This window comes from Leucoraja erinacea, chromosome 10 (assembly GCF_028641065.1).
Source record: "Leucoraja erinacea ecotype New England chromosome 10, Leri_hhj_1, whole genome shotgun sequence".
Lineage (NCBI taxonomy): Eukaryota > Metazoa > Chordata > Chondrichthyes > Rajiformes > Rajidae > Leucoraja > Leucoraja erinaceus.
The window spans coordinates 44,551,069-44,578,041 of NC_073386.1; the positions used below are offsets into that span (position 1 = coordinate 44,551,069).

The 26,973-nt window shown below is 40.6% G+C and overlaps 1 protein-coding gene across 2 annotated transcripts in view; it reads right to left on the minus strand.

Moving 5' to 3' along the window:
• efcab7 (EF-hand calcium binding domain 7) overlaps window positions 1-26,421 on the minus strand; it is a 59,642-nt gene extending 33,221 nt beyond the window's left edge. The window contains exons 1-6 of one of the 2 annotated variants that reach the window (XM_055642084.1): window positions 26,283-26,421; window positions 24,779-24,954; window positions 21,945-22,156; window positions 17,954-18,040; window positions 5,615-5,804; window positions 4,956-5,080 (exon numbers count right to left, since the gene is read on the minus strand). In XM_055642084.1, coding sequence (XP_055498059.1) covers window positions 4,956-5,080; window positions 5,615-5,804; window positions 17,954-18,040; window positions 21,945-22,156; window positions 24,779-24,953 — 789 coding nt within the window. In that variant the 5' untranslated portion in view covers window position 24,954; window positions 26,283-26,421. Of the gene's footprint in view, window positions 1-4,955; window positions 5,081-5,614; window positions 5,826-17,953; window positions 18,041-21,944; window positions 22,157-24,778; window positions 24,955-26,282 lie in introns of both variants that reach the window. The other variant, XM_055642082.1, reaches the window with a different exon arrangement.
• Window positions 26,422-26,973: the final 552 nt, after the last annotated feature.

The following is a 26,973-nucleotide window of genomic DNA, read 5'->3' on the forward strand; positions in this document are numbered from 1 at the left end:
ACCAATTACCTCAGTATTAAATGGAATTGAATCCATGGTCTGCAGGTCTAATTGGCCAAGAACTACATTAGCCCTTGTCCTATTTAGTAACCAAATTAATTTGAGGGGAAACCACTTGGAATAACAATCTAACCAAGTCATGGAAACATCTGATTAGTATCAGGATGTTCAAGTCAATATTCTCCCTAGTGATCAAGACATTTTCCGTAATCTCACTTGTGTAAGAATTGCTGCAACAGTGCATCAGCCATGTGATATTCTCCACACAGTTAACAGCAATGAGGTGTGATTGATGAAGTCAGTTCGCCACTTTCATCATAATTTACAAGTAAAATGTAATCTGTTTTAACTCTGCTGAACAGATAATATCTTGTAAGATCGATACATTATGAATGTCTGTTTTATTTTTTAAATTTCAGCATCAGAGACAAAAGATTAAAAACAAGACAGACCTACTGATCACAAAGAGCAGAGTGAGGCAGGGCTGTAATAGATTATGACATCACCATGCCCCAGGCATATTATACAGTTCGGTTAGCAAATGAGTAAAGGGGTGCACAGATTTTAAATGTGGTTGCAGCTGTTTTCTTTAAAAACTTAATTTGGCTATTGTACTAAGACGTTCATTTTTAAAGGAGTTTTTCATCCCCAGTGATAAACACCAATTAATGCTGTGTTATTTTAACCAAGCTTTGCTTAACAGAGTTAATGGGAATAGGTTTGCATATACTCAAGAAAGGAATACTTCTTCCTGTGTACCCATAACTATTTCTGTTCTTCCCAAAAATGTTTAACCAGCCAGGTAATAACATACTTCATATGAAATTAAAATGTAATTCTTTAACAAGCTCAACTATATTCTGCAATAAATTTACTACATTCTGCCATATTGTTTAAATAAAACAAGGTTTCAAAATAAAACAACATCAGGGTCTTTCTTGCATCAGATGTCTTTTTTTGGTAGAGGCTATTAATGGGGTAGAATTATCTCCAAAAGAGCCTAAAGGGCATAATTACTTGTAAAGAGAATGTGAAATACGGTCCCATTGAGACCCTGCATTCAGACATTTAATATAGAAAGGCATGACATCTTTTCTGTTTCATCATATATTTATGCTGCCTTTGTGTTTTGGAGTTGAAAGGTATGGGGGGAAAAGGTGTCAAGTGAGATGTGGCTCTGTTATTTCTCTACTCTACAGCACAAAAATCATCAATGTACAATTTTTACAGTAGGTCTCCAGGCTCCCATTCACAACCAGAGCAGTAGCGTTTTCCAATTTTCTCTCCAAGCATTTACAACTGTTATTGTATTGAACGTCGAAACGAAAATATAACCAAAGTTAAGAGATGAAAGGAAGAAAGAAAATGGAAAAAAAATCAACATTAACACTACACAAATATTGACTTTACAAAGTCAATATCATGTTATCTTTACCCCTTAGGAACTAAAATTGAAAGAGCTGCTTCGAGTTTTGTAACAACCAACTAGTATGTGCAAACAGTCAATATTTCTTTTCTGGAATATTTCATTTTGATCATATAGATCAAAAATGAAAAGAAATAGCACAAAATTCTCTGATATGCAAAAAGGAGTCAATGAATACAATTAATTTATCTGCAGAATTCCCAACAACCTATAAAATTACTTTCATCTACCCCCATTGTGTGGCCTATGATTTCACTTTTCTATTATATCATACAGTATATCCACTGGTAAATATATAATACTTAATTGCCTGAAACGGATTTATTTTTTCACTTTCATTATGTTTTTTTGGTTTTTAATTTTTGCCCAAAAGGTGTTAAAATATCACGCAGCTTTGTGTATGCCAACAGGACCATTATTACAATGTTTACTGGTGTAATCAGTGAACAGATGAGAATAAATATATTTAATAACTATTCTCACTGTGAAAGAACATAAAAATGTTACACCTTCTTAATGGATATTAATGTGTGGCAAGCCTTTGCTACTTCACTTCTCTGGCCCCTCAATAATACAATACGTACTTTGTCATTCCCTCTGATAATCATCTCAAAATAAAAATTAACTAAATGTATTCTTAAGTTTATAATTGAGCTTTCTACCAGCAAAGACCACCAGGGGCGCCGGGGAGATGGCCAGTCCTGCCGGCAGTCTGTTCGTTTTTTTACCTTTTTGTTATTTTTAGCGTCTGTTTAAAGTTTGTTTTTATGTTCTTCAGTTTGTTTTATGTGGGGGGAGGTTAAGGGAATTTTTTTTTCAAGTTCTTACCTTCCTGGAGGTGTGATCAATTTTCGGATCACATTCTCCAGGCTCTGCGGCCCACCATCGCTGGAGCTGGGAGCCGCCTCGGACTGTCGTGAGCCCCATTGCGGGGCGTGGAGTTAACATTGGAGCAGATCCCTTGCCTGGGATCGCCCCCACCGTGGCCTGCGGACTTACCATCAAGGCCGAGTCGGGAGCTCCAACGCCGCAGAAGGTACGTCCAGCCCCGACGCGAGGTACGATAGCCCGGCACGGGGGAGCCGACATCCCCCCGATGCGGGAGCTGATCGCATCAACGCGGAGGGCCCGAACGCCGCCGGCTACGGGAGTCAAGACCATCCCGTCAACTGAGGGCTCAAGGCCCCCGACCGAGGAAGAATAAAAGGAAGAGACTTGAACTTTATTTCGCCTTCCATCACAATGAGGAATGTGTTGGAGTCACTGTGGTGGATGTTCATGTTATAATGTGTTTTTGAGTCTGTTGCTTTTAATTGTATGATTGACCTGGCCAGTGAAATTTCTCATATGTTGCAAAACATACTTTGCGAATAAAATCTGATTCTATCTCAATATCCCACGTCTTAGTTACAATTTAGCATTTCTTTTCTTTTTTTTTGTCTCATGTGCTTAACTGGTCTTCCTGATTGATAACATCAATGTTGCTAGACAATAGAGATCTCACAAGAACACAAGAAAATACCTTTCATAAAACCATGTTGACCAAGTATAATTATGTTTCTTAAATGGCTTTCTTAAATGGTTAGTACATTTCTCTTTGTTTATTGACTCTGGCATAAATTAACTGGCCTATAGTTTCCCGCTTTTTTGAAGAAGGAAGTTACATTGGTGTTTTCAACTCTGCTGGAGCTTCCCTAAAATGCAGCAAGTTTTGAAATCTTTCAACTAATAGATCCACTGTCACCACAGCCACCTCATTTGAAACCTTGGATGCAGGCCATCAGATCAGAGTTATTTTTCTGCCTTTTGCCTGGGGACTTTCTCCAATATTTTATCCCTTGTGATTGGAATTTTTGCAGTGTCCTCCATGGTGAGGCTGATAACAAAATATAGCTTTAACATAGCTGCCATTTCTTTGTTACCTTTTGTTAATTCATTAGCTTGGCTCTCTGGATATTCTACAATTATATTACCACATTCCATCTATTAAATATTTACTTTTTTGATATCATACACAGATTTTCTCTCAAAACCATTTTAATCTGCTCCCACTAATGTCTGACAATTGGCATTGAGAAAAGAAAAAAAAAAATTCTGCTGGAAATTTTTGGATAGCTCTCTTTCCTCTCTCCTTAGATAGAACTACAAACATGGCACAGGTCAGGTGCAGAAATTAGGTCTACAAGGCCAGACTAGCTCAGAACCACATCACATGAAGCAACGGAGTTCCTGTATCTTTCTGCAACTGATTCCTCAATTATTTAAGAACTCTATAATTCATGCACTACCTAATTTCACTTGGCTTTGTGGCAAATTAATATTTTTGCAATTGACTACTTCACAAAAGGTTTTTTTTCCCATGTTTAGATGTTAAAAGCGCCAAGACTGCAGTACACCAAAATGATCACCAGGATAAATCTTGAGTATATTATGAAGTGAATCAAGATGCTCAGGAGCATTCTCAAATATATAAATTCTTACACATAAATACAGCATTTTTACAATATTTTATCACCTTTGTGATTTTGTTAAAATGGGGGAGGTGCTATATTAATTATTTCTGTACTGACACTAACAATTTCACACCAGCGTACAGCAATTCATGACATTGAAAATTTAGCTGCAGAGAATTAGGATCAGCGACACCACCTGTTAAAGTCAGTCAAAATAGCGTGTCACCACATACTATCTGGACTTAATTTAAAGAATGGACACTTCGGTATGGTACCCAAGGTCAGCCAGCACCATTACATTATGTAGGCTTGATACATTGAGACAAAAAGTAGGGTAATATTATCAAATTAATATCACTTGCTGACTCCCTCAGTACTGCCATTTGTCCTTTTGTTTCAGATTTTCAGCATTTGCAGATTTTTTGCTTTTTTAAAATATTGATATATTTCATTGATCTTATAACCTTTTTTGGAAAGTATTTTCAAAATTCATAGAATATGTACTACAATAAGAAAATAATGTCTATTCAATTTTAATACAAATATTGCATGTTAAAGTTACCAGTAATCAATAATATCACTACAACAGCTTGAGATGTACTGCAAACAATGTCCAAAGGGACATTTTGCTGTTCCTATGCTTCTTTTAATAGAGACAATGGATCCAAATAACATTTCATTCATTATGTGGCTATTATTTTTAGTATCGACTCACAAATCTGTCGCTAGATAACATTTTTTCACTCAGACTATTTATTTGAAGGATACATCATGCAATGAAACAGCGTCTTCGGATTAAAAACAGTTTCAATGAAATAATGAATAATTTCATTCCATTTATTTCAATACCATTTTATTTGGAGGAATCTTTCCAAAGCTCCATTACTACCTTTACTACTTGGCCAAAGATAACACAAACAACGTTGAATTTGGATTTTGAACTGAACAGACAACCTGAATGTGTATTTCTGCCACCTAAATTTTATTTATGCACAATTACCTGACTTTTTAAAAAAATTCTAACTATATGAAAGGATGTGCTTCATAGATCCAAAATCAGAAACTTTGAAAATTACCTTTATCGCTTTGGGTTCTGACAATTTAAGATTCTTTGTAATGGTAGCTCCCATATTAATGACTGAAGAAACAGAGGTCCTATGACTTCGAGGAGTTGAAGGTTTTGATGAAAATCTGGAATCACCTGGAAAAAAATTAGGAATGCAGTGAGAATCTGCATGAATAAAAATTTAATAAAAATGTCAGAATCGTTTTAAACTTGAATATTAACATAATCGCATCATAGATATTTCAGTCTGAAGAAGGGTCACAACCCGAAACGTCACCTATTCCTTCGCTCCATAGATGTTGCCTCACCCGCTGAGTTTCTCCAGCATTTTTGTCTACCATAGATATTTTGGAAGTTACATATTGAATGCATAATTAAGGTACAAACTGCTGTTTCAAAACAGAAAGATTACCTGATTAAGTTTACTTAAAATATTTCCCTGACATGTTATTGAATATTTTCAAGAGATAACAGTAAATTACAATTGAATTTATATTTAATAAATGTGTGTACTGGCTATTGCTGTAATTCCAAAGGTTACACTGTCTAACATAGATTTTTATTGGAATTTGTAATTTAAACTCATTGAAATCTTCAAAATGAAAGTACTGTTTGTCTTTTTTGTAGTATGTAGCAGATGATACAAAGAAATATTGTGGCTGTGTTTACCTTTTCTGGGAATTGTTTCAGTCTCTGGATTTTGAGAATATTCCACCAGTGATTTTGTTGAAGGCAAGGATAAACATTCAAGTGAAGTCAAACTTCCAAACTGTTGTTGTTTCATCTTGGCATCAGCATCTAATCTTGCGACTGCGTTCTTCTGACTTTTTTCAATTGTCATCAGAAATAACCTACAAAACTGAAGTGTAACATAGTGTTCCTTGCCAAATCAGTGTAATGAACAAGTTCCAGAAAACTTAAAATGGAAAGTAATATCTACTCCTCCATACCTTTACAGAAAATAATTACCCTTTTATTTTATTTTAAAATTAAAATGTGCTAGTTGGGATTCACATGACACGTTCAAATTCCACTTGTAAATGCAAATTGCTCGATTTTATAAAAATTGGTCGTCCCAAAGAAGAAAATAATACCAAGATTTAAAAAAACAGGTTGGAGAAAAGGAAAAATACGTGTAGTGAGCTAAGTTACTGCAATCGGCATTTTAGAAGTATATAGATAGTCGCACAAAATGAATAAGATTATAGTTTTAATAAACTGGAAGGAGAATGAGAATGTATTATTTCAGTCAATCAGTCAATCAATCAATCAGTTTTATTCGTCACATTGCACATAAAGTGCAAGTGAAATGAATTTGTCAGATGGATATCAGTAAGGACTTGAAGGTGTCTATGCTTGTACAAAAGATGTCATTCCCATGTGGGACCAAAAATGGCAGACCATGCCCAAAACGTGCCTTCATAGAAACATAGAAAACAGGTGCAGGAGTAGGCTATTCGGCCCTTCGAGCACCGCCATTCAATATGATCATGGCTGATCATCCAACTCAGTATCCCGTACCTGCTTTCTCTCCATACGCCCTGATCCCTGTAGCCTCAAGGGCCACATCTAACTCCCTCTTAAATATAGCCAATGAACTGGCCTCAACTACCTTCTGTGGCAGCGAGTTCCAGAGATTCACCACTCTCTGCATCTCTGCACTCGATCCCTTTTAAATAATATACAAAGTTGCAAGGTTATTGCTAAGATGATTCACCCCAATTGCAAAATTTTGATCACTTGGCTTTTGAGTTTCAAGAAATGTTTTTACGATTTACAATTCTATGCCACATATAATGCAAAATGTCTGAAGTCATTTGACAAGAGCCATATAAAATGTTATTTGTCAGATGGTGAAAAGTTCAGTGGTGGATTTTAGGGTTAGGGTTCCAGCAGTGATTTTGTTGAAGGCAAGGATAAACATTTAAGGAGTGTCTTAAAGAAGGGAAGAGGGGTAGAGAGGTCAAGAGGTTCTAGCAGTGAATTCCAGAGCTTAGGGCCATGGCAGCTGAAGGCACAGCTGCCAAAGTCAAGTGATTAAATTTGGGGATGAACAAGAGGCCGGAATTAAAGGAACACAGATAGCTTGAAGGGTTACAAGCCTGGATGAAATTACAGATATAGAGAAGGATGAGACCATTGAGGGATTTGAAAATGAATGAGAATGGTAAAATCGTGGCTTTGTTTAACCAAGAGTTAAAAATGATCAACAAGCAAGGAAGTGAGGTGTAATTAACCCCCCGATAAACAGCAATCACTGCAAATAAAATCTGTTTTGGGCTGCTAGATCTAATTAGTGCCACTATTGAACTTCAGTGTCATCTGTTTTTAGTTCATGTTACATACATAGCTGAATGAAGAGGAATTAAAAAAAACAGGAACATGGCAGATATTTTAGAATGGGGCTGAATACCAATCTGAACTAATTGGGCAAAATGATGGTCTCTCTGCTATAAGTTCAACTTAGTTTATTGCTACAGTGCTGAGATTTTGATTCCCCCTAATGTGTAGTTAAAAATTACATTGAGAAGTGCAGGAGAGCAGGTCATTTGTTCTCTCTTTTGCACAAGAAAGAGAAAATATAGTCAAGATGTTAAATGGCCTATATTAAAATAGAGCCAAAACCTCCTGGGTTAAATTGATCGATTTGGAAGCCACGTCATCACTAAATTCATTTCAATACAAATGGACATCAGTATTTGAATATAATGCTCCAGATGTTGCAGTTAAAGACAAATGTGATGAGCTTCTTGTCCACACTTTCCAGTGGTGTCTGCAGGGAGACACAAGAGACTGCAGATGTTGGAATCTTGAGCAAAAAAACAAAGTACACTGTACTGGAATAGCTCAGCTGGAGGGAAATGAACAAAAAATGTTGCGGGCTGGGTCCCTTTCATAAACGGAAGCTGCCTGGCCTGCTGCATATCTGCAAAGGATTTTGGCTCTTTGCTACAAAGTACAGAATTATATTTCTGCATAACCAATCAGAACACAGAATTAATATGATATAAACAGTATGAACTGAGTGTTAGTGAATTCAATACCAAATCATGTCCGAAAGCAAAATAAGAGGGGAAATAGATGATAAGGAGCAACAGAAATGGGCAAGTAAAGATATCTTAATTTTTATAAAATCGGCACCAATAATTAAAACCTGAACAATTGAGATCCTATTGATCATAATTATAAAATCTATTAAAATACATTTGAATGAAATAAAAGTCCCAACTTCTCTGGCATGTTTAATGGGTAACCAAGTACTGCCACCTCGTGACACACAATGTAGTCGAATGATAGATCGACCAGCGAAGCAAGGAATTGGAAGACAGACAACAACTTCCCGATTTTCACTTTTATCTTTATATGTGCAGTCACAGGAAATTATTTCTGCTTTAATAATGGTGAACACAAAGAGCTAAACTATTATTTTAAAATCACAAAACCCAGTTCAACGCTGATGTCCCATTATTTCACAATATAGCTTCAGGTAGTAGTAATTCTTTAATATGCTGCACTGTACATATTACGCTGCACATACAGAATAGTGGATTCCACAGCATCAGTAACTGCACAATTCTAATTCATTTCTGGTCACTATGGAGAAATCATTCAGCTGCCTTTTAGAGACATAGTTAAATGAATCGCCCAAAGCTATTATTTACAGCACTGGTGTCTCTAGAGAAACATCACCTTGATGTGTTTCTTCCTTGACCAGGAGAAATTCCATCATATTTATATTACACCAATCGTGCTGCTATTTTCTATACTAAATTAAAGGGAGGATAATCTTGTACTCTCATTTAGAGGGATAATGTTCTGATTTTGAATTCCTGGCAGGTATCTCTGCTTGCTGGAAAAAAATCAGGAATTCAAATTATTCTTATTATTTTTAATTATTACATTCTAATTATTTTAATATAGTCTCTGTATTTGCAAAATGCATATCCTATATTTAATGTCTATATTTCAAGTAATGTCACAAACATTAAAAAAAACTAATATTTAACCATTAGAGCTAGAAATTTCTAATTTGTAGAATATCGGAAAAAATAATCTCGCATGCACTTCAGGTAACAAAAAAACCCATTTACAACCTGTTTACTAATTTTCCACACAAAACACTGAATAAGATTCATGTTCTTCCAGTCGGTGTTCAGCTTGTATTCTTTTTTTAATTTTAGGTTTTGCTGTGGAATGCGCTTTTTTTGTTCATTTGGCAAATTAGAACATTCTTCATTCAGAAAAACCTCAAACAAATGCATTTGTTTTATAAATATTTCTATCATTAATTGCAGGTAAATTGGTAATTATATTAGATAATGCCTGCACATTCAAAGCAATCCATTGATACGTATTTACTAACCCAGGTTTATCTCACTACCTTAAGGTACGAGTCACTTCACTGATGAGGGTGCACAATACTATTCATCAGTGGCATACCTGCATCTCAGAAGCTGCAATCTTCAGGCAAAATGCATGGCTGGCGTAATAAAAACATGTTTTCAACAAAGTGTTTTACTGATGTGTAAATAAAAAATGCAACAGTTCCATCGTTTTTTTAATTAGAATGGATGAAAAAAAATCAATTGAAGCTCTAAGTTTCAGTAAACATCTTTTTTGGCAGTCCCCGAGGATTGCAAAGCCTTGCTTTCACCAGTTCTGAGAGCAGAAAATGCCTGTGTTTGATTTATTTTAACATAGAATGGCTGATGCACACTAGTACCATATGGACTCAACAGAGTACGGTCTTGTGCAAATGGTAAGGAGGTCCCAAATGATTCAAGACCAGACTCTATTAACATGGACTTATTAATGAATATATGTGCAAACACATCATTTTTCCCTTTTTTTTCTTTTCTCTTTGTTACTCCCGTTCACTGAACTATCTTAATTGTGTCCTCCAACCCTCAGTTTCCCTTCTTCCGTCTCCTAAATACTTTGCTTGTCTTCCCCATCCCACCACAATTGTGATAACATGCTTTGTGGGCTCCTGCAAAATCTCTTTATACAAAATAGAACTACAAAAACCCTCAAACAAAATAAATATTAGTTGGCCAATTGATAATTCATGTCTGTTAAACAATTCAAGAGACATCAGTGGTCCAATGGTACTTTATATTGTCACATGTACAGAGGTACAGTGACACTTTTTTTTGCATACAGTTCAGTAAAAGTATTGCTGTACATATACACATCTTAGGTTCAGTACAAGTGTATAAGATTAGGGCACTGAGATAGTACAAAGCAGCGCCAGATTGTGGCACCATCTTCAGGTCTCAGTTGATGTAAATGCAGAGTTTTTAACCTGGCCATGTACGACAACTATCCTGGCATTGCAGGGCCAGCCTGGCCAAACATAGCTACGTATCCTCCACTGCTGCTCCACCGCTCCATGCAGCTGTTGCATCTTGTCTGCGTGCTTGGTCTCTTAGAGCTGCATCTGGTCCAGCCGCACCCTAGGCTGCTGTAGACCTTCCTGTGTCCCATTCCTCCACCGTAGAAGTGCACTGCACTGCCACCCACAGCTGGTTCATCTACTGGCCCTTTGTTCCCTGCGTCCGCCACTGCCGCCATTTTGGATCTCTTTACCCTCCTCTCTGGGCTTCAGTGACGAGCAGGACAGGGCTGGGTGTTTTGCCCCTTGAGGACAGTGGGTGAGCCAGGCCCGTGGCCAGAGGATATGCGCAACACCACAGTCTGCCGTGTGGCACCGTGGTCATATCTGACCTTGTACCGTCGCAGCACATTATTTTTCTATTTGAAGCAATGTGATGTGAGATGGATGAGAGGATATCCATGAATATGGTTGAAAGGTTGACACGGAAGCAAATGTCCAAAAAGGCTGGATAGCAGAGAAATTAGATGAGAATGGAGAAGCTGAATTTAAAGGCAGACATAAGAAAACAAATTGAGGATTTGGTTAATTCAAATGTTGTAAAATGAAATGTGGAAAGATGTGGGGGGGGGGGGGGTTGAAACGGGGTTTGCAGTCTCTCCCTGCGGGGGAATGCGACTTTTTTGTCGTATTCCCCTTCTCTGCCTCCGTCTGCGCCGAGGTCTAATGGAGCTGACGACCTCGAGGCTCCGGAGGCAGAGCCCGTCAGGACTTGCCCTGAGCTCGCTCCCATGAGGGTGGTCCGGCTCAGGGCTGGCCTGTGAGAGGTTGGGACGCTCCCGTGAGCAAAGATCCTAGAGGAGCAAGATAGACCACTCCTCGAAAAACGCGTAGTATGACGTGTGTGATCGTCGACGCCATTTTTCGAGGCATTTATTGGGCGTCCCCCACACTGTCATGGCGCCCTTATCTAAATTTCATCTCACTGCTCTGCTATCAAGTATTCTAATCGTAAATCTAAACGACCCGACCTGTCATTCTTTAGGTTCCCCAATAAAAAAGAAAGGTGAGAAAATATTTTTATTATTTTCAGTCGATATTCTGTCGTGAAAATGTTATTTTCTGTTCTCCCATCAACGGCCATTGGGAAACTGGGTTTGTCGGTACATTGTAAAGTTATTAGACTTATTTTTAATAGTTCTTTACTTACCACAATAATAAAGACAATTTAAACACTTCTGTACGTTTTTGGTTTTGTTCTTGTAAGGGATTGGTCTTATCAATGTGGCCCGCGGACACATTAGGTCCAGTGACCACGGGATTTTTCGAGCTCAGATTCAAGTCCGAGAATGGGCGGCTGTTACCCATTATATTCCTCGAATTGTCAAGACATCACAAGCAAAGATCACAAGCCCGCCGTGAAGAAGGGTGCAATCAAATATTATATAACTGCTCTATCATCTTAGGGTGCAATGGTGGGTCGGGGGGTTCGGTGGTGGCGGCCGCAATCAAAGATACTAGTGGAGCTCTGCTCTATAATCTTTGGTCGGAATGGGACGGCTGCGCGTTATAATGTGCTATCGTTCCACTCTCTCTCTCCCCCTTCTCCCTGTCCCCCTTCTCCCTCCCCCCTCTCCCTCCCCTCCTCTCGATCTCTCCCCCTTCTCCCTCTCTCTCCCCTCCTCTCGATCTCTCGCTCCCCTCTCTTCTCTCGATCTCTCTCTCTCTCTCTCTCCCCCTCTCTTCGCGATCTCCCTCCCTTCCCTCTCTCCCTCCCTTCCATCTCTCCCTGCCTTACCTCTTCGTGAGAGTTGGCAGCTCCTGCTATGCCTTGGGTCCAAAAGAGGATAGAAAGAAAATACTTAATGGTCTTTGTAAGAAGATTTTAATAAGCTCTTCTACATTTAAGGTAAATTGACATATTAGAGGCAAAACACATTTTCAATATACAGGTCTCTCCACACAACTGAAAACAATTGCATTTAAGTGATATATCATCCATTGTTCAGGCAAGTAGCACTAGGTTACAATAAACTTCCTACATATTCCAGGAATGCATCTCATAAAAATGGGAGAGGCTTAAATGCATTGTAAAATCATAAATCCATGTTGACTTGGACTAATCCTTTTACTGCTATCCAAATGCCCCATTATTACATCTTTAATAATTGACTCCAGCATCTTTCGCACCACCAAAGTCAGGCTAACTGGTCTGTAATTCCCCGTTTTCTCTCTCGCTCCTTTCTTGAAAAGTGGGATAGCATTAGCTATCCTCCAATCCACAGGAACTGATCATAAATCTATTGATCGTTGGAAAATAATAGAAACATAGAAACATAGAAATTAGGTGCAGGAGTAGGCCATTCGGCCCTTCGAGCCTGCACCGCCATTCAATATGATCATGGCTGATCATCCAACTCTGTATCTCGTACCTGCCTTCTCTCCATACCCTCTGATCCCCTTAGCCACAAGGGCCACATCTAACTCCCTCTTAAATATAGCCAATGAACTGGCCTCGACTACCCTCTGCGGCAGAGAGTTCCAGAGATTCACCGCTCTCTGTGTGAAAAAAGGTTCTTCTCATCTCGGTTTTAAAGGATTTCCCCCTTATCCTTAAGCTGTGAACCCTTGTCCTGGACTTCCCCAACATCGGGAGCAATCTTCCTGCATCTAGCCTGTCCAACCCCTTAAGAATTTTGTAAGTTTCTATAAGATCCCCTCTCAATCTCCTAAATTCTAGAGAGTATAAACCAAGTCTATCCAGTCTTTCTTCATAAGACAGTCCTGACATCCCAGGAATCAGTCTTGTGAACCTTCTCTGCACTCCCTCTATGGCAATAATGTCCTTCCTCAGATTTGGAGACCAAAACTGTACGCAATACTCCAGGTGTGGTCTCACCAAGACCCTGTACAACTGCAGTAGAACCTCCCTGCTCCTATACTCAAATCCTTTTGCTATGAAAGCTAACATACCATTCGCTTTCTTCACTGCCTGCTGCACCTGCATGCCTGCTTTCAATGACTGGTGTACCATGACACCCAGGTCTCGCTGCATCTCCCCTTTTCCTAGTCGGCCACCATTTAGATAATAGTCTGCTTTCCTGTTTTTGCCACCAAAATGGATAACCTCACATTTATCCACATTATACTGCATCTGCCAAACATTTGCCCACTCACCCAGCCTATCCAAGTCACCTTGCAGTCTCCTAGCATCCTCCTCACAGCTAACACTGCCCCCCAGCTTAGTGTCATCCGCAAACTTGGAGATATTGCCTTCAATTCCCTCATCCAGATCATTAATATATATTGTAAATAGCTGGGGTCCCAGCACTGAGCCTTGCGGTACCCCACTAGTCACTGCCTGCCTAATGAAGAACTCAACCATATTATGGTCACTCTTGCCCAAGGGGGCACGTACAACAAGATTGCTAACTAACCCTTCCTCATTACTCAATACCCAGTCTAAAATAGCCTGCTCTCTCGTTGGTTCCTCTACATGTTAATCATATGTATAAATATATATGTATGTGTATATATGCATGTATGTGTATATATGCATGTATATGTATATGTGTGTGTATATATATGTTTATATGTGTGTATGTATGCATATAAATGTAACCATATGTATGCGTGTATTTGTATGTGTGCATATGTATGTGTATACGTATGTATGTGTGTATATATGAATGTGTATATATATGTGGGTATAAATATATATATATGCATATATATATATTATTACTATATAATTATATATATAATTGCCTTTATGGTTTATGTATATCATCTTACAAGACAAATAAATTAATAGTGATTATTTAAATCAAAGTCGCTTCTGATCCATGAGAATAAACTTAATTATCTCTAACTTGCCTCTCACACACAGTCACACATTCATATAAATATATAAAATATGTATACGTTAAATTTAATTTTGTGCAGTGTGTGTTAAAGCAATACAATGCAAGGGAAACTACGCAAAGGAGGGGGCTGTTCCCGCTACAAGATACTCGAGGATCTTTGCTTTGGATCAAAGATTATAGCGGAGCTCTATAATCTTTGCTTTGGATCACAGCGGGTGGAATACCGGAAGTCGCGTGTCGCATTGAAAAATGGCGGCCGTGACGTTCCGTCACGTATTACACGCCAGTCCATTGGATTTCGAAGGAGTGGTCTATCTTGCTCCTCTAGGATCTTTGCCCGTGAGGGCGGCCAGCCCGAGGGTGGAACGAAGCTCCCGTAAGAGCGGCAGAGCTCGGGGAGGTGCGGCGCTCGCAGCCAGAGGGAGGTTTGGCGCCCAAGTCGGGGCGGCCCGGCCCGAGGGAGAAGCGACGCCCAAGTCGAGGCAGCCCGGCCAGAGGGAGAAGCGACGCCCAAGTCGGGGCGGCCCGGCCCGGGGAAGAAGCGACGCCCAAGTCGGGGTGGCTCGGCCCGGGGAAGAAGCGACGCCCAAGTCGGGGTGGCTCGGCCCGGGGAAGAAGCGACGCCCAAGTCGGGGCGGCCCAGCCCGGGGAAGAAGCGACGCCCGAGTCGGGGTGGCTCGGCCCGGGGAAGAAGCGACGCCCAAGTCGGGGCGGCCCAGCCCGGGGAAGAAGCGACGCCCGAGTCGGGGTGGCTCGGCCCGGGGAAGAAGCGACGCCCAAGTCGGGGCGGCCCGGCCCAGGGAAGAAGCGACGCCCATGTCGGGGCGGCCCGGTCCGGGGGAGGTTCGGCGCCCATGTCGGGGCGGCCCAGCCCGAGGCTGTAGACGGTACGGTACTCACCCGAGGGTGGCTGGGACGGTGTTCTGGCGGTGGTGGCCTGAGTCCGGGGTTCGGCCGCGGGCCAGCGGCTGCGTCTGCAGGACTGGTGGGCGGCAGATTCAACCACCCCGGGCCGCGGTGGTTGAGCCGCGGGACTGATTTATAACATCGCCCGGGGGTACTTAAGGAAGTAGCTACTTAAAAAAGTAGCTCCAGAAATAGTGGGTGGATTAGTAATAATCTTTCAAAACTCTTTAGATTCTGGAGTAGTTCCTGAGGATTGGCGGGTAGCAAACGTAACCCCACTTTTTAAGAAGGGAGGGAGAGAGAAAACGGGGAATTACAGACCAGTTAGTCTAACATCGGTAGTGGGGAAACTGCTAGAGTCAGTTATTAAAGATGGGATAGCAGCACATTTGGAAAGTGGTGAAATCATTGGACAAAGTCAGCATGGATTTACGAAAGGTAAATCATGTCTGACGAATCTTATAGAATTTTTCGAGGATGTAACTAGTAGTGTGGATAGGGGAGAACCAGTGGATGTGGTGTATCTGGACTTCCAGAAGGCTTTCGACAAGGTCCCACATAAGAGATTAGTATACAAACTTAAAGTACACGGCATTGGGGGTTCAGTATTGATGTGGATAGAGAACTGGCTGGAAAACAGGAAGCAAAGAGTAGGAGTAAACGGGTCCTTTTCACAATGGCAGGCAGTGACTAGTGGGGTACCTCAAGGCTCAGTGCTGGGACCCCAGCTATTTACAATATATATTAATGATCTGGATGAGGGAATTTAAGGCAATATCTCCAAGTTTGCGGATGACACTAAGCTGTGGGGCAGTGGTAGCTGTGAGGAGGATGCTAGGAGACTGCAAGGTGACTTGGATAGGCTGGGTGAGTGGGCAATTGTTTGGCAGATGCAGTATAATGTGGATAAATGTGAGGTTATCCATTTTGGTGGCAAAAACAGGAAAGCAGACTATTATCTAAATGGTGCCCGACTAGGAAAAGGGGAGATGCAGCGAGACCTGGGTGTCATGGTACACCAGTCATTGAAAGTAGGCATGCAGGTGCAGCAGGCAGTGAAGGAGGCGAATGGTATGTTAGCATTCATAGCAAAAGGATTTGAGTATATGAGCAGGGAGGTTCTACTGCAGTTGTACAGGGTCTTGGTGAGACCACACCTGGAGTATTGCGTACAGTTTTGGTCTCCAAATCTGAGGAAAGACATTATTGCCATAGAGGGAGTACAGAGAAGGTTCACCAGACTGATTCCTGGGATGTCAGGACTGTCTTATGAAGAAAGACTGGTTAACTTGGTTTATACTCTCTAGAATTTAGGAGATTGAGAGGGGATCTTATAGAAACTTACAGAATTCTTAAGGGGTTGGACAGGCTAGATGCAGGAAGATTGCTCCCGATGTTGGGGAAGTCCAGAACAAGGGGTCACAGCTTAAGGATAAGGATAAGGAGGAAATCCTTTAAAACCGAGATGAGAAGAACTTTTTTCACACAGAGAGTGGTGAATCTCTGGAACTCTCTGCCGCAGAGGGTAGTCGAGGCCAGTTCATTGGCTATATTTAAGAGGGAGTTAGATGTGGCCCTTGTGGCTAAGGGGATCAGAGCGTATGGAGAGAAGGCAGGTACGGGATACTGAGTTGGATGATCAGCCATGATCATATTGAATGGCGGTGCAGGCTCGAAGGGCCGAATGGCCTACTCCAGCACCTAATTTCTATGTTTCTATGTTTCTATGTATCAGCCTCAGCGCAGAGGGAGAAGAGGAGGGAAGAGACTGCAGACCTAAGACTTTTGCCTCCATCACAGTGAGGAGATGCTGGGTAGACTCACTGCGGTGGATGTTAATACGTGTTTATTGTTGTTTTTATTGTATTACTAGACCAAGTGCAGACCCGTTGGGTCTGCTCCCCCAATGGTGTGATCCCCCAACCCAATATTCCACCATGCACCCGTCTCCTCCAATGGAACTGAAGCCGCTCCCAAAAGTAAGATTCCAGCACTGCCCTGCCTCCCTCAGCAGTGGATTCAAAAAAAAAATCCAATGGCACCTCCCCTGCCTGCTGCAGCAGTGAAAAGTTCAGAGTGTTCCTGTCTTGCAACTTTGTTTCGAAGTGTGTTGGAAGCTGACATGTAAATGGAGAAGCCAGTTAATTTTGAAATACTTGGGTGTGTGGGGGGGGGGGGGGGGGGGGGGAGAAGGATTTGATTAAAAACGTGCACTTCAACACGACGAAATGTAATGAGGAGCGGATACTTAGAAAGAAAAGCGAAATCTCTACCGAAATGGAAAAGATCTCGGAGATTGAGCGTCTGGATTGGGCGTGGCAATGAATCAAAGGAAGAAATGCAGCCGGCAGCCGTACATGCAAATGGATCCATTCCGATTGGACATCTGCGAGCATCGGCCATTCCGATTGGACATCTGCGAGTATCGGGCACGAATCGAAAGGCAGGAAGGGCGCCGGTCGGCAGTCGGTCGGATGGCCCCAGAGTTTTATAGATAGATAGATAGATAGATAGATAGATAGATATATGTATAACTGCTGCAATTTCGTTCAGACTTCGGTCTGAATGACAATAAAGGCTATCTAATCTAATCTAATCTAATCTAATCTAATACAATCACAATAGGCAAATGAAGATGGGTCATTTGAGAGAGAATTTAAAGAGATAAGTATGGTGAAATAATTTCAGAAGCTAGGAGACAATTACAGAGGAGAAGAGGGGGATCAAGGCATATTTCACATACACCAGGACACTATAGTCTTGATCAAGAGGATTTTGTTGCTGTGAAGCAACATTGAAATATTCAGCAAATGAGTCCAGCTGCAATGACCTCAATATACTATAGGGGGCAAGATAAATGCAAGAACTACCCTATGTGAAAACTATGTTACATTTCCATACCTCATTATAGTCCAATTTTCCATCATTATTACTATCAGCTTCATCCATAACCATTTTCACTTCTTCACGTGTCATTCTCTCACCTTTCTGCAAATAAAACACCAGAACAATTGGTCATGCGGCATCAGGATGTTATGTAAAAAAAAAAAAAATCACTGACTTTTCAAAAGTGCTTTTCAACTAAAAAGAGATACAACGTAACATCAAATACTGAGAAGAACTCATTGAATTTTTACAAGATTATCTGGAAAAATTGCAAATCTGCTCCAGTCAAATTGTTATTTTTCATGAAGGACTCAAGTGTCAGTAAATACAAAATTCACACTCTGGAAGTTAGGAGTACAGAAGGAAGTCAAGGGCTACTTTTCCGAAGCAAAATATTAATCAAAATGAATTCAATCACTACGAAAACAAATGTAATTAATCCTATAGAACAATAGGAGTTTTTAAAAAAATTCCAAGATGGTAGTATGATGGTACTGTAATCTACATAAAATAATTTGGCATGTTAAGCCTAATGTTCATTTCCTGATCTTAAAATCACTGCTCCTTTAATGCAAACAAGTCAGGAAAGTTTCATGAAGGGAAAAGTTAGGTACCTTCAAATCAATATATAGTCTTGAACTCGATAAAATAATAAAGCTCATATACTCTTTAATGAGTATAGAAAAGCAGCTTAAAGATTTTACATTAAGCAAATGAACTGCTTCCATGCCTTGCTCAAAGAAAATGAATATTAATTACAATAACATGGCATCTTACAGAACATCCAACAGTAGTTTCTGCTATTTGGTAATTAATATAACAGCCAATGTGCCTACAGCATGGCCCCTTAAATAGCAATGTAATAATGACCCATCATTCAGACATAAATACTGCCAGAACACTGGGAACAAAGTTCTCCTTCCAATAAACCATGGGAAGATTCATCTGAGAGGGAGGACAGAACATGACTTAACATCTTTTCTGAAATACCATGCTTTATCAGCAATACAATGGGTTGTCAGTTTTAATTCTATGATTAAGTCTCAGCAATCATTTAGCTCCCACGCAATTTTGACCTAGAATTTTAAATCCACAATCAGTACACTGTGGAGTGGCATCCTGGTGGTTTACACAACTTCCCACTATGCAAACTTCAAGCCTCTGCATTTTAGCATTTATAGTCTATTGTGTCTCTCTTGTATTTCTCCACCTTCCCTTCCTCTAATATGCTATTAACATGAAAGAAAAAAATGAAAACTTCAAAAAAACTGTATGCAATGTGCAGAAACAGTGCGGAACAGTGCTGACGTAGCGTTGCTGCCTTACAGCACCAGACACCCGGGTTCAATCCTGTGCTGGCTGTATGGAGTTTGTACGTTCTCCCTGTATCCACGTGGGTTTTCTCTGGGTGCTCTGGTTTCCTCCCGCACTCCAAAATCATACAGGTTTGTCAGTTAATTGACTACTGTAAATTGTAAGTTGTTCTTAGTGTGCAAAATAATGCCAGTGTATAGGGTGATGTGGGCTTGTTGGGTTAAATGGCCTGCTTCCACAGTGTATCTTTAAAGTCTAATGTCTTAAAGTCTAAAATCAACACATAGTGTGTGTACAGGGATTCAAGTTAGAACCATAATGATTTCAACACCATAATCCCAACCAAACTCATCTCTAAATTTCTAGACTAGTCAGTAGCCCATTCAGCTCCTGGATCCTCTGCTTCCTGACCCAAAGACCATAATCAGTGAGGATAGGCAACAAAACATCTTCCACAATAGTTCTCGCCGCAGTGCCCCTTAAGGATGCCTTCTCAGCCTTTTACTCCATTCCATTTACACTCACGACAGCAAGACGAGGGAGTTAGTTATTGACGTCATGAAGTCAATGGTGCTGAAGTGGAGATGGTCAAGATGGTCCTGTATTTTATCTTTTGTTAAACCCGGTCCTAAATGTTTTATTTTGTTAATAAACTAGTTATAGTTAATATGAGAGTCCATTGTCTTATTTAATATGTTCCCAGACCTAAAACAATCTCTGAATTAGAACAAAGGTACACAAAAATGATGGAGAAACTCGGCGGGTGCAGCAGCATCTATGGAGCGAAGGAAATAGGCAACGTTTCGGGCCGAAACCCTTCTTCAGAACATTAGAACATTTTGGGTTGGGCAACAGGATATGGGCAGAATGTTTTCTATATTCTAGGATGGGCTAGTGACTCAGATGGACTTGGACTATTGGCAAATATATTAGCAAAAGTGATATTTCCATGGCTTTTGGGCTGATAGACAGAAGTCAAGCATAATGAAAGTGTGCCCCAGATACGTTGGATCAAGTTAACAGCATTACAAATGGCATATGCAGATTTCAACAAATTAGTTTAGTTTAGAAATACAGCATGGAACCTTCAACTCCATGCTGACAGTTGATCACCCATTCACACTAACTCCATGTTATTCCACTTTCTCATCCATTTCCTAAACACTAGGGGCAATTTACAGAGTAATTGCCCTGTAATTCCACACATTTTTGGAATGTGGTAGGACACCAGAACACCTGGAGGAAATCCACGTGGTCACATGGGGAACGAGCAAACTCCACACGAACAGTACCCGAGGTCTTGATTAAACTTTGGTCTTTAAGGTTGTGAGGTAGAAGCAACACCAATTGCACCACTGTGCTGCCCAATGTAAAATAAAAATGAGGACATGCAAAAGCAAGTGGCTGCTGTTGCCATGTCTGAAGAACAAACTATAATACAAGCAATGTAGACCAAATAAGATTAATTAAGGTACTGAAAGACTGCCAGTCCTTTTGAAATTGTACCACTCCCCGAGAGTTGGCATCTTCATGAAAGGAAGAGTGGAACATTAAAAAAAAACTATAACATTTGAGAAAAAGAAAGGAGACCTTCCTTGGTATATTGGACCACGATTGCAGTAATTTTGGTGATTGATACAGAGGTCCCTCATGTGAATGAATGAATAAGTTTATTGGCCTAGAATGTATACATACAAGGAATTTGCCTTGGTGCTCCGCTCGCAAGTAACAACACGACATACAGTAACAATTAGAGAATGACACATAAAACATTAATAAATAATAATACATTACAGTTTAAATGTGTGGATGAAATAAAATACCAGAGCAAAATTAAGCTACAGACTTTTAGTTATTGAGCAGAGCTATTACTCGAGGAAAAAAAGCTGTTTTTATGTCTGGTTGATAGTCCAGAGTCGCCTTCCAGAGGGAAGTGATTCAAAGAGTTTGTGGCCAGGGTGAGAGGGGTTAGAGATGATCTTACCTGCTCACTTCCTGGCCCTTGCAGTGTACAGTTTGTCAATGGGGGGGGGAGGGGGAAGGTTGCAGCCAACGACTTTCTCAGCTGATCGGACGATTCGCTGCAGCCTCTGGATGTCATGCTTGGTGGCCGAGCGAAACCAGACCATGATGCAGAAGGTGAGGAGACTCAACGATGGCCATGTAGAATTGGACCATCATTGCCTGTGGCAGATTGTGCTTCCTCCGCTGCCGCAGGAAGTGCATCTTCTGTTGGGCCTTTTTGACTGTGAAGTCGATGGTGGCCCCCCTTAGAGATGATGGTTCCAAGGAACTTAAAAGACTCCACAGATGTGACTGTGGTGTTGGTGATGGTGAGTGGGGGGAGGGGAGGGGGAGCTCTCCTAAAGTCCATTATCAATTCCACTATCTTAAGAGCATTGAGCTTTAGGTTGTTACGAAGGCACCAGGACGCCAGTTCTGTCAATACCATCCGCTATTCGAAGCACATCCACAAATCAACCCAACTATGTCAAAGTTATGTGGAATAGTGGTCCAAGTACCGAGTTAAAATAATGTTGGAATATCGATATCATACTTTGTGACCTTGCATTCTCACATATTGCACTGGTTCATCGGTTCTTGAAGACATTGCTGAAAAGTTCAATTTCTAACGGGTTCATTTTGGCATAAACAATGTTTGTTTTAAACAAAGGAAGAAGAAAATACTTACAGTGGTGAGTACTTTGTAAAGTTCTTCCTGTGTAATGAAGCCATCATTATTTAAATCCATTTTCCTGAAGGCTTTCATCAATTCATTTTTGTCTATGGGTTTCTCTTTTTTCAAGATCTCACAAAAGTCATCAAAATTTAACTTCTTGGTATGCTGAGTCCAGTATTTTCCAAGTGTCCTTCTGGTAGGATTCCTTCCAGCTTGCTGGAGAGCTATAATGTAAGCACATCAGCAAATAATTAAAAAAAAGAATGATAGAGAGATGGGCAGACTAAATAATCTGTTGCAACCTCAAGTCATCTCAAAGCACCAGAAATCTAATTACGGGAAGTGCTTTTGGGATAATCATTTTTAAGTTAAAAACCTTGCATCCAATTTGCACATAGCAAGCTTCCTCAAAAATCCAATATTAAATGCGGAAACTAGAAAAGAAAATTATATTCTTACCCAAGTGCATAATCTCACTTTCCCCATATTAAATTCTACCTGCCATTTGTCTCTTCGTAATACCTGACAACATTCATCTGTATTGCAGAGCTAAAGTAGTATTTAATTGTTAGAGACGTGGGCCGAGCATCGAAAATGTGTCTAAAATGTAACTTTCGTGACCCATGACCTCTGGGAACTATTTGAAATTTTGCACAGATTTAGATAATATATAATTGAGAAGGAAGTCATAACTCGTCAGTGCCAAAAGTTGCACATTAATTAATTAAGCTAATTAGAAAATGAGATCGAAAAAGTAAGTGCCATCTAGTGTTCAATGCTCATATTATTCCATGGGGAGCCTTCTAACTCTTCTTGCGTTTGAGGCAGCAATTCCGTGCTGCTGTCTATTTAAACCATATATTATTATACCATATATATATATATATATATAGGTATAAGGCCGGCTGCGGGCTCCATAAGTGTGGTCACTAAGCGCATCCACCTCGGCCAGCATGCCCTTCTGGATCATCATGGTGATGATGGTGGGGAGCAGCACTGCCCTGCATGCCGCCCGGGTCTCCTTCAGCACCCCCATAGTGCCAGCTCCGTCAGTCCACCCACTCGCTCGCTGCAACACTGGCCGTCCGACAGCCCGACTGACCCCTTGCAGCACCCACCGGCGACCTGACCGGCCACTCGCAGTACCCACCGATGGTCCGACAGCCCGACTGACCACTCGCAGCACCCACCGGCGACCCGACAGCCCGACCGACCCTTCACAGCATCCACCAGCCTACTGACAGCCCGACCGACAGACTGATTGACTGACCGACCGACTGACTTCTGACTGACCGACCCTAATCCTAACTCTCTACATTTGTTATTTATCATTTTTATTTAACAGTTCACATCATAACTTACAAAGATAAATCAATTGTAAAACAAAATTATCAGCTAGGTTAGCATTACCTTTATTTCTTCGAAACCTTGCTATTGTTTTGATTTAATTAGAAGGCAGCCATGATCCCAGAGTGCTCACTGCTTAGCTGTTAATCCTGGCCAAATTGGAGAGGCTAGGACTTTAAAATGGGGTAAAAGCTTCAGGACTGCTGAGAGATTTGGTCAATTTGGAATTGCTCTCTGCAGAACTGCGGAGTGATGCCAGTGTGTCAAGAGCCTAGATACAAGCTGCAGGAAAAGAACAAGAACATTTGCAGACCCTGTCAATTAGGTGCAAAATGCATATAATGGATTGGATGACTGCAAACCAAACATACACCTTGTAAATAATTGTAAATAATGTTGCAGAGTTCTACTTTGCCGAGTGTTGATTGAATGAGGTATTGAGCCTTGTCTGGGTTTCTTGCAGATCAGGGTAAATATTGCTAAGTTGGCTTCCTTGAGAAGTCCTGTTTGAATACAATGTATTAGCTGCTGTATTATTGGGTTAGGGAAATGTCTGTTATGTATGGGGTTAATCGATATCTGTAATTGGATTGTTCAGAGACCACCCCCATGTGGTTCGACCCCTCAAGGACCTGGGACCTGTAAAAGTCCGCTGCCACGAGGTCCAGCGTCGATCTTCTGGGAGAGCGCTTCGGACTGCGTGGCCTTCTGGCGTGTCTCTGTTTGAGTGAGGCCTAGAGGGCTTGATCAGGCAGAAACGAGGATCAAACCCGCGGTGGGATAGGTACAGTAGTTGAACTGTAATTGTGTTTTGTTAAAATATAGATTAGTTGTTCAAGTGCTTGATTCAGTGATTTTTGACTGAAACTAAACTGGGGGAAGCTTAGAACGAACAATTCACATAGCTACCATGAAACAAAGTGCGCGATTGGTCAATTGCCGTCTGACGCAATGTCAAATGAGCATCGATTGGACAATTACTACTCGGAAATATTTTTTAAATATGTGCAAGTTTTGTTCTTGACGAGTTTCAGGTGTGATTTCTATAATATTTTTACACAATATGTTAAAAATTCAGGTAGTTACGTGATTTGGGTCACGAACTTAACCAAAATAGCACCACAGCCCAATAACACATTAACTCATGTGTACTGTTCTGATGAAAGATCATTGTTGGACACATCCAGTTAAATTTCAACAGGTCCGATTCATCCCAAAATTTCAAAGAATTGCTATTATTACAAATTTTCCACATTCATCTTTGCTCTGGTACTATCAGAAATTCATAATGAAGGCCTTGGCCATTTAGCTTACCAATTTCACACAAACAATCCATGCAATTTCTATATTGGTCAAAGAAATAAAGCAACAACAGCTATCGCCCTTTCATTCATCTAATATCCTTCCCACAAGGCAATGCTGTTTATATATTTTGCCTCTTTGACAGTCCAGCACCAATGTAAAAGCAAAATATATAACCTTAATTAACTAATATTTACCCAGGCAGAGTTGATCTTTGGAAGTGATACTCTCCAAACTGGTACCAAATACAGCCAGGTAAGCTGCTCTACAGTTTCTGTAAAAAGTTTCTTCTTCATTATACTGAGATCTGCTAGCTTCAGATTGTGCTGATTTTCTTGTATTAGGTGTGTTCCGTCCTTGCCAATTAGACATTCTGAAAAATTCGCAAAGAATGTTGTAATTTTTTAATTTTCAGTCGGTAAGTGTTAAGTCAAACAAGGAATTGCAGATGCTGGTTTACAAAAAAAAAGGTAGTATTGGAGCAACTCAGTGGAGAACATGGATAAATAATGAAAGCTGGAAGAGAGGAGGTGCAGGACAAAGCCTGGGAAATTATAGGTGGATACAAATGATGGGGGGTTTTGATATGCAGATGGTTGGACAAAGGCCAGAGATGAAAGGGCAAAAGGTGTGACATAAGGAAAGAAGAGTTGCAGATTTTGAAGACAGAGGAAGGAATGTAGGTGGAAGAGAACGGTTATGGTTGTAACAAAATACAGACTAGTGAACCAAGCTAATTGGATATTGTGAAGATACCAGTTTAAATAGGTTAACTAATGATTCAACAAAACGTAACCAGATAGCAGCAGGGATACAATAGCTTTTATTAACAGATAAAGTGGACACATTTTACCAGTTGCACAAGGACCCTCTGGGAAGGCAAACAATGTCCATTGACAAACATGATTTAGAGCCTGGATGGATTGCTCACTGTGATTGAACAACTTCACCAAACTTGATGCATGCAGGAGACATGATCTTGGAAATATAAAGACATTGGGATTGATTTCATCCTTGTCTATTTATTGATAGTTCAGAAATAACAGTTACTTAGCAAATCTGAAGAAGGGTTTCGGCCCGAAACGTTGCCTATTTCCTTCGCTCCATAGATGCTGCTGCACCCGCTGAGTTTCTCCAGCATTTTTGTGTACCTTCAGTTACTTAGCAAGAACTTAATACGATATTTTGGCGAGTTGTAAATTAACAGATTTGTGTTAAAGGATATGAAGCTCACAATACGGTTTCCCTCGCATGGAATTCTACTTATTATCTGTGAAATACATCTCACTCGTGGCATTTCCACTGCCCCTAATATTTATCCGATGTTCCTCAAAATTTGGAAAGGTCTCTATTTCACTATTGTCGTAATGAAAACCACTCAAAAATCCAAGCCCAAAATAATTCCAAACTTTTGAGCGGGTTAAAAGCGATTTCGCAGGTTTTCATATTCAGGTTTCCAAAACGATTAAGATTGTTTTATATAAATCTGCTAAACTTCCTCCTACTAGTACTACGCCAGACCGCGACTTGAAACTCCACTCGTAACTTCTGTTGCTCCCGCTTATTTAATAGCCAAACAAAACAGATGGGCTCTAGTATGCTGTTAAACTACCTCTATTTTCATCAAAGCTTAGGGCTATGTGTTTTTTCATATATGTTTATGAAAATATAACGTTGAACTGGGCGTTGCTGCCCTCTTACCCGACTGCTGGCGGCCTAGGCCCACTCTGCAACCATGGCGACCACGACACCCAGCACAAGCTCACGGTGCCACCGCGGAAAGGGCTCGGCCCCGACAATGGTTCCGCTTATTCTCCACTCTGCTGTAGGTGATGAATCTTTACTACTTCAGTCACAGCAAAACACAAATTATACATCCAATGTATTATTCATCATACTGATATGTAGTTTATACTTGACGATATATTGTCCGATTTAGATTTCGAGCCCGCGACTGTTTTCATGTTTTCGCTTTTTGATCACTCGCGAATATAAATTATATGCATTTAGTTCAAACGTTGTTTAAATTTGGGACTGCAAATCAATATTCACCTTAAATCCACGATACGAGAGACCCTCCCTTTGAGCGGATGGGAAATAGCTGAGACGAAGTGCGACCGGAACCCCAACTGTACTGATGTCAAATTATCTCCTCGATAACTTTAAAATGTGAAATTAACGTAGATAACGTGAATTAACACCCGGTTCGCCAAAAGTATGTGGTCTGAAGAAGGGTCTGGACACGTCACCAGACATGCTGCCTGTCCCGCTGAGTTACTCCAGCTTTTTGTGTCTATCTTCGCCAAAAGTATGGACAGTTGTTGTGCGCTGACTCTAAACAGTGCTGTTTCCCCCGGGCTCACAAAGGTGCAACACGAAGCGGCAAATCCAA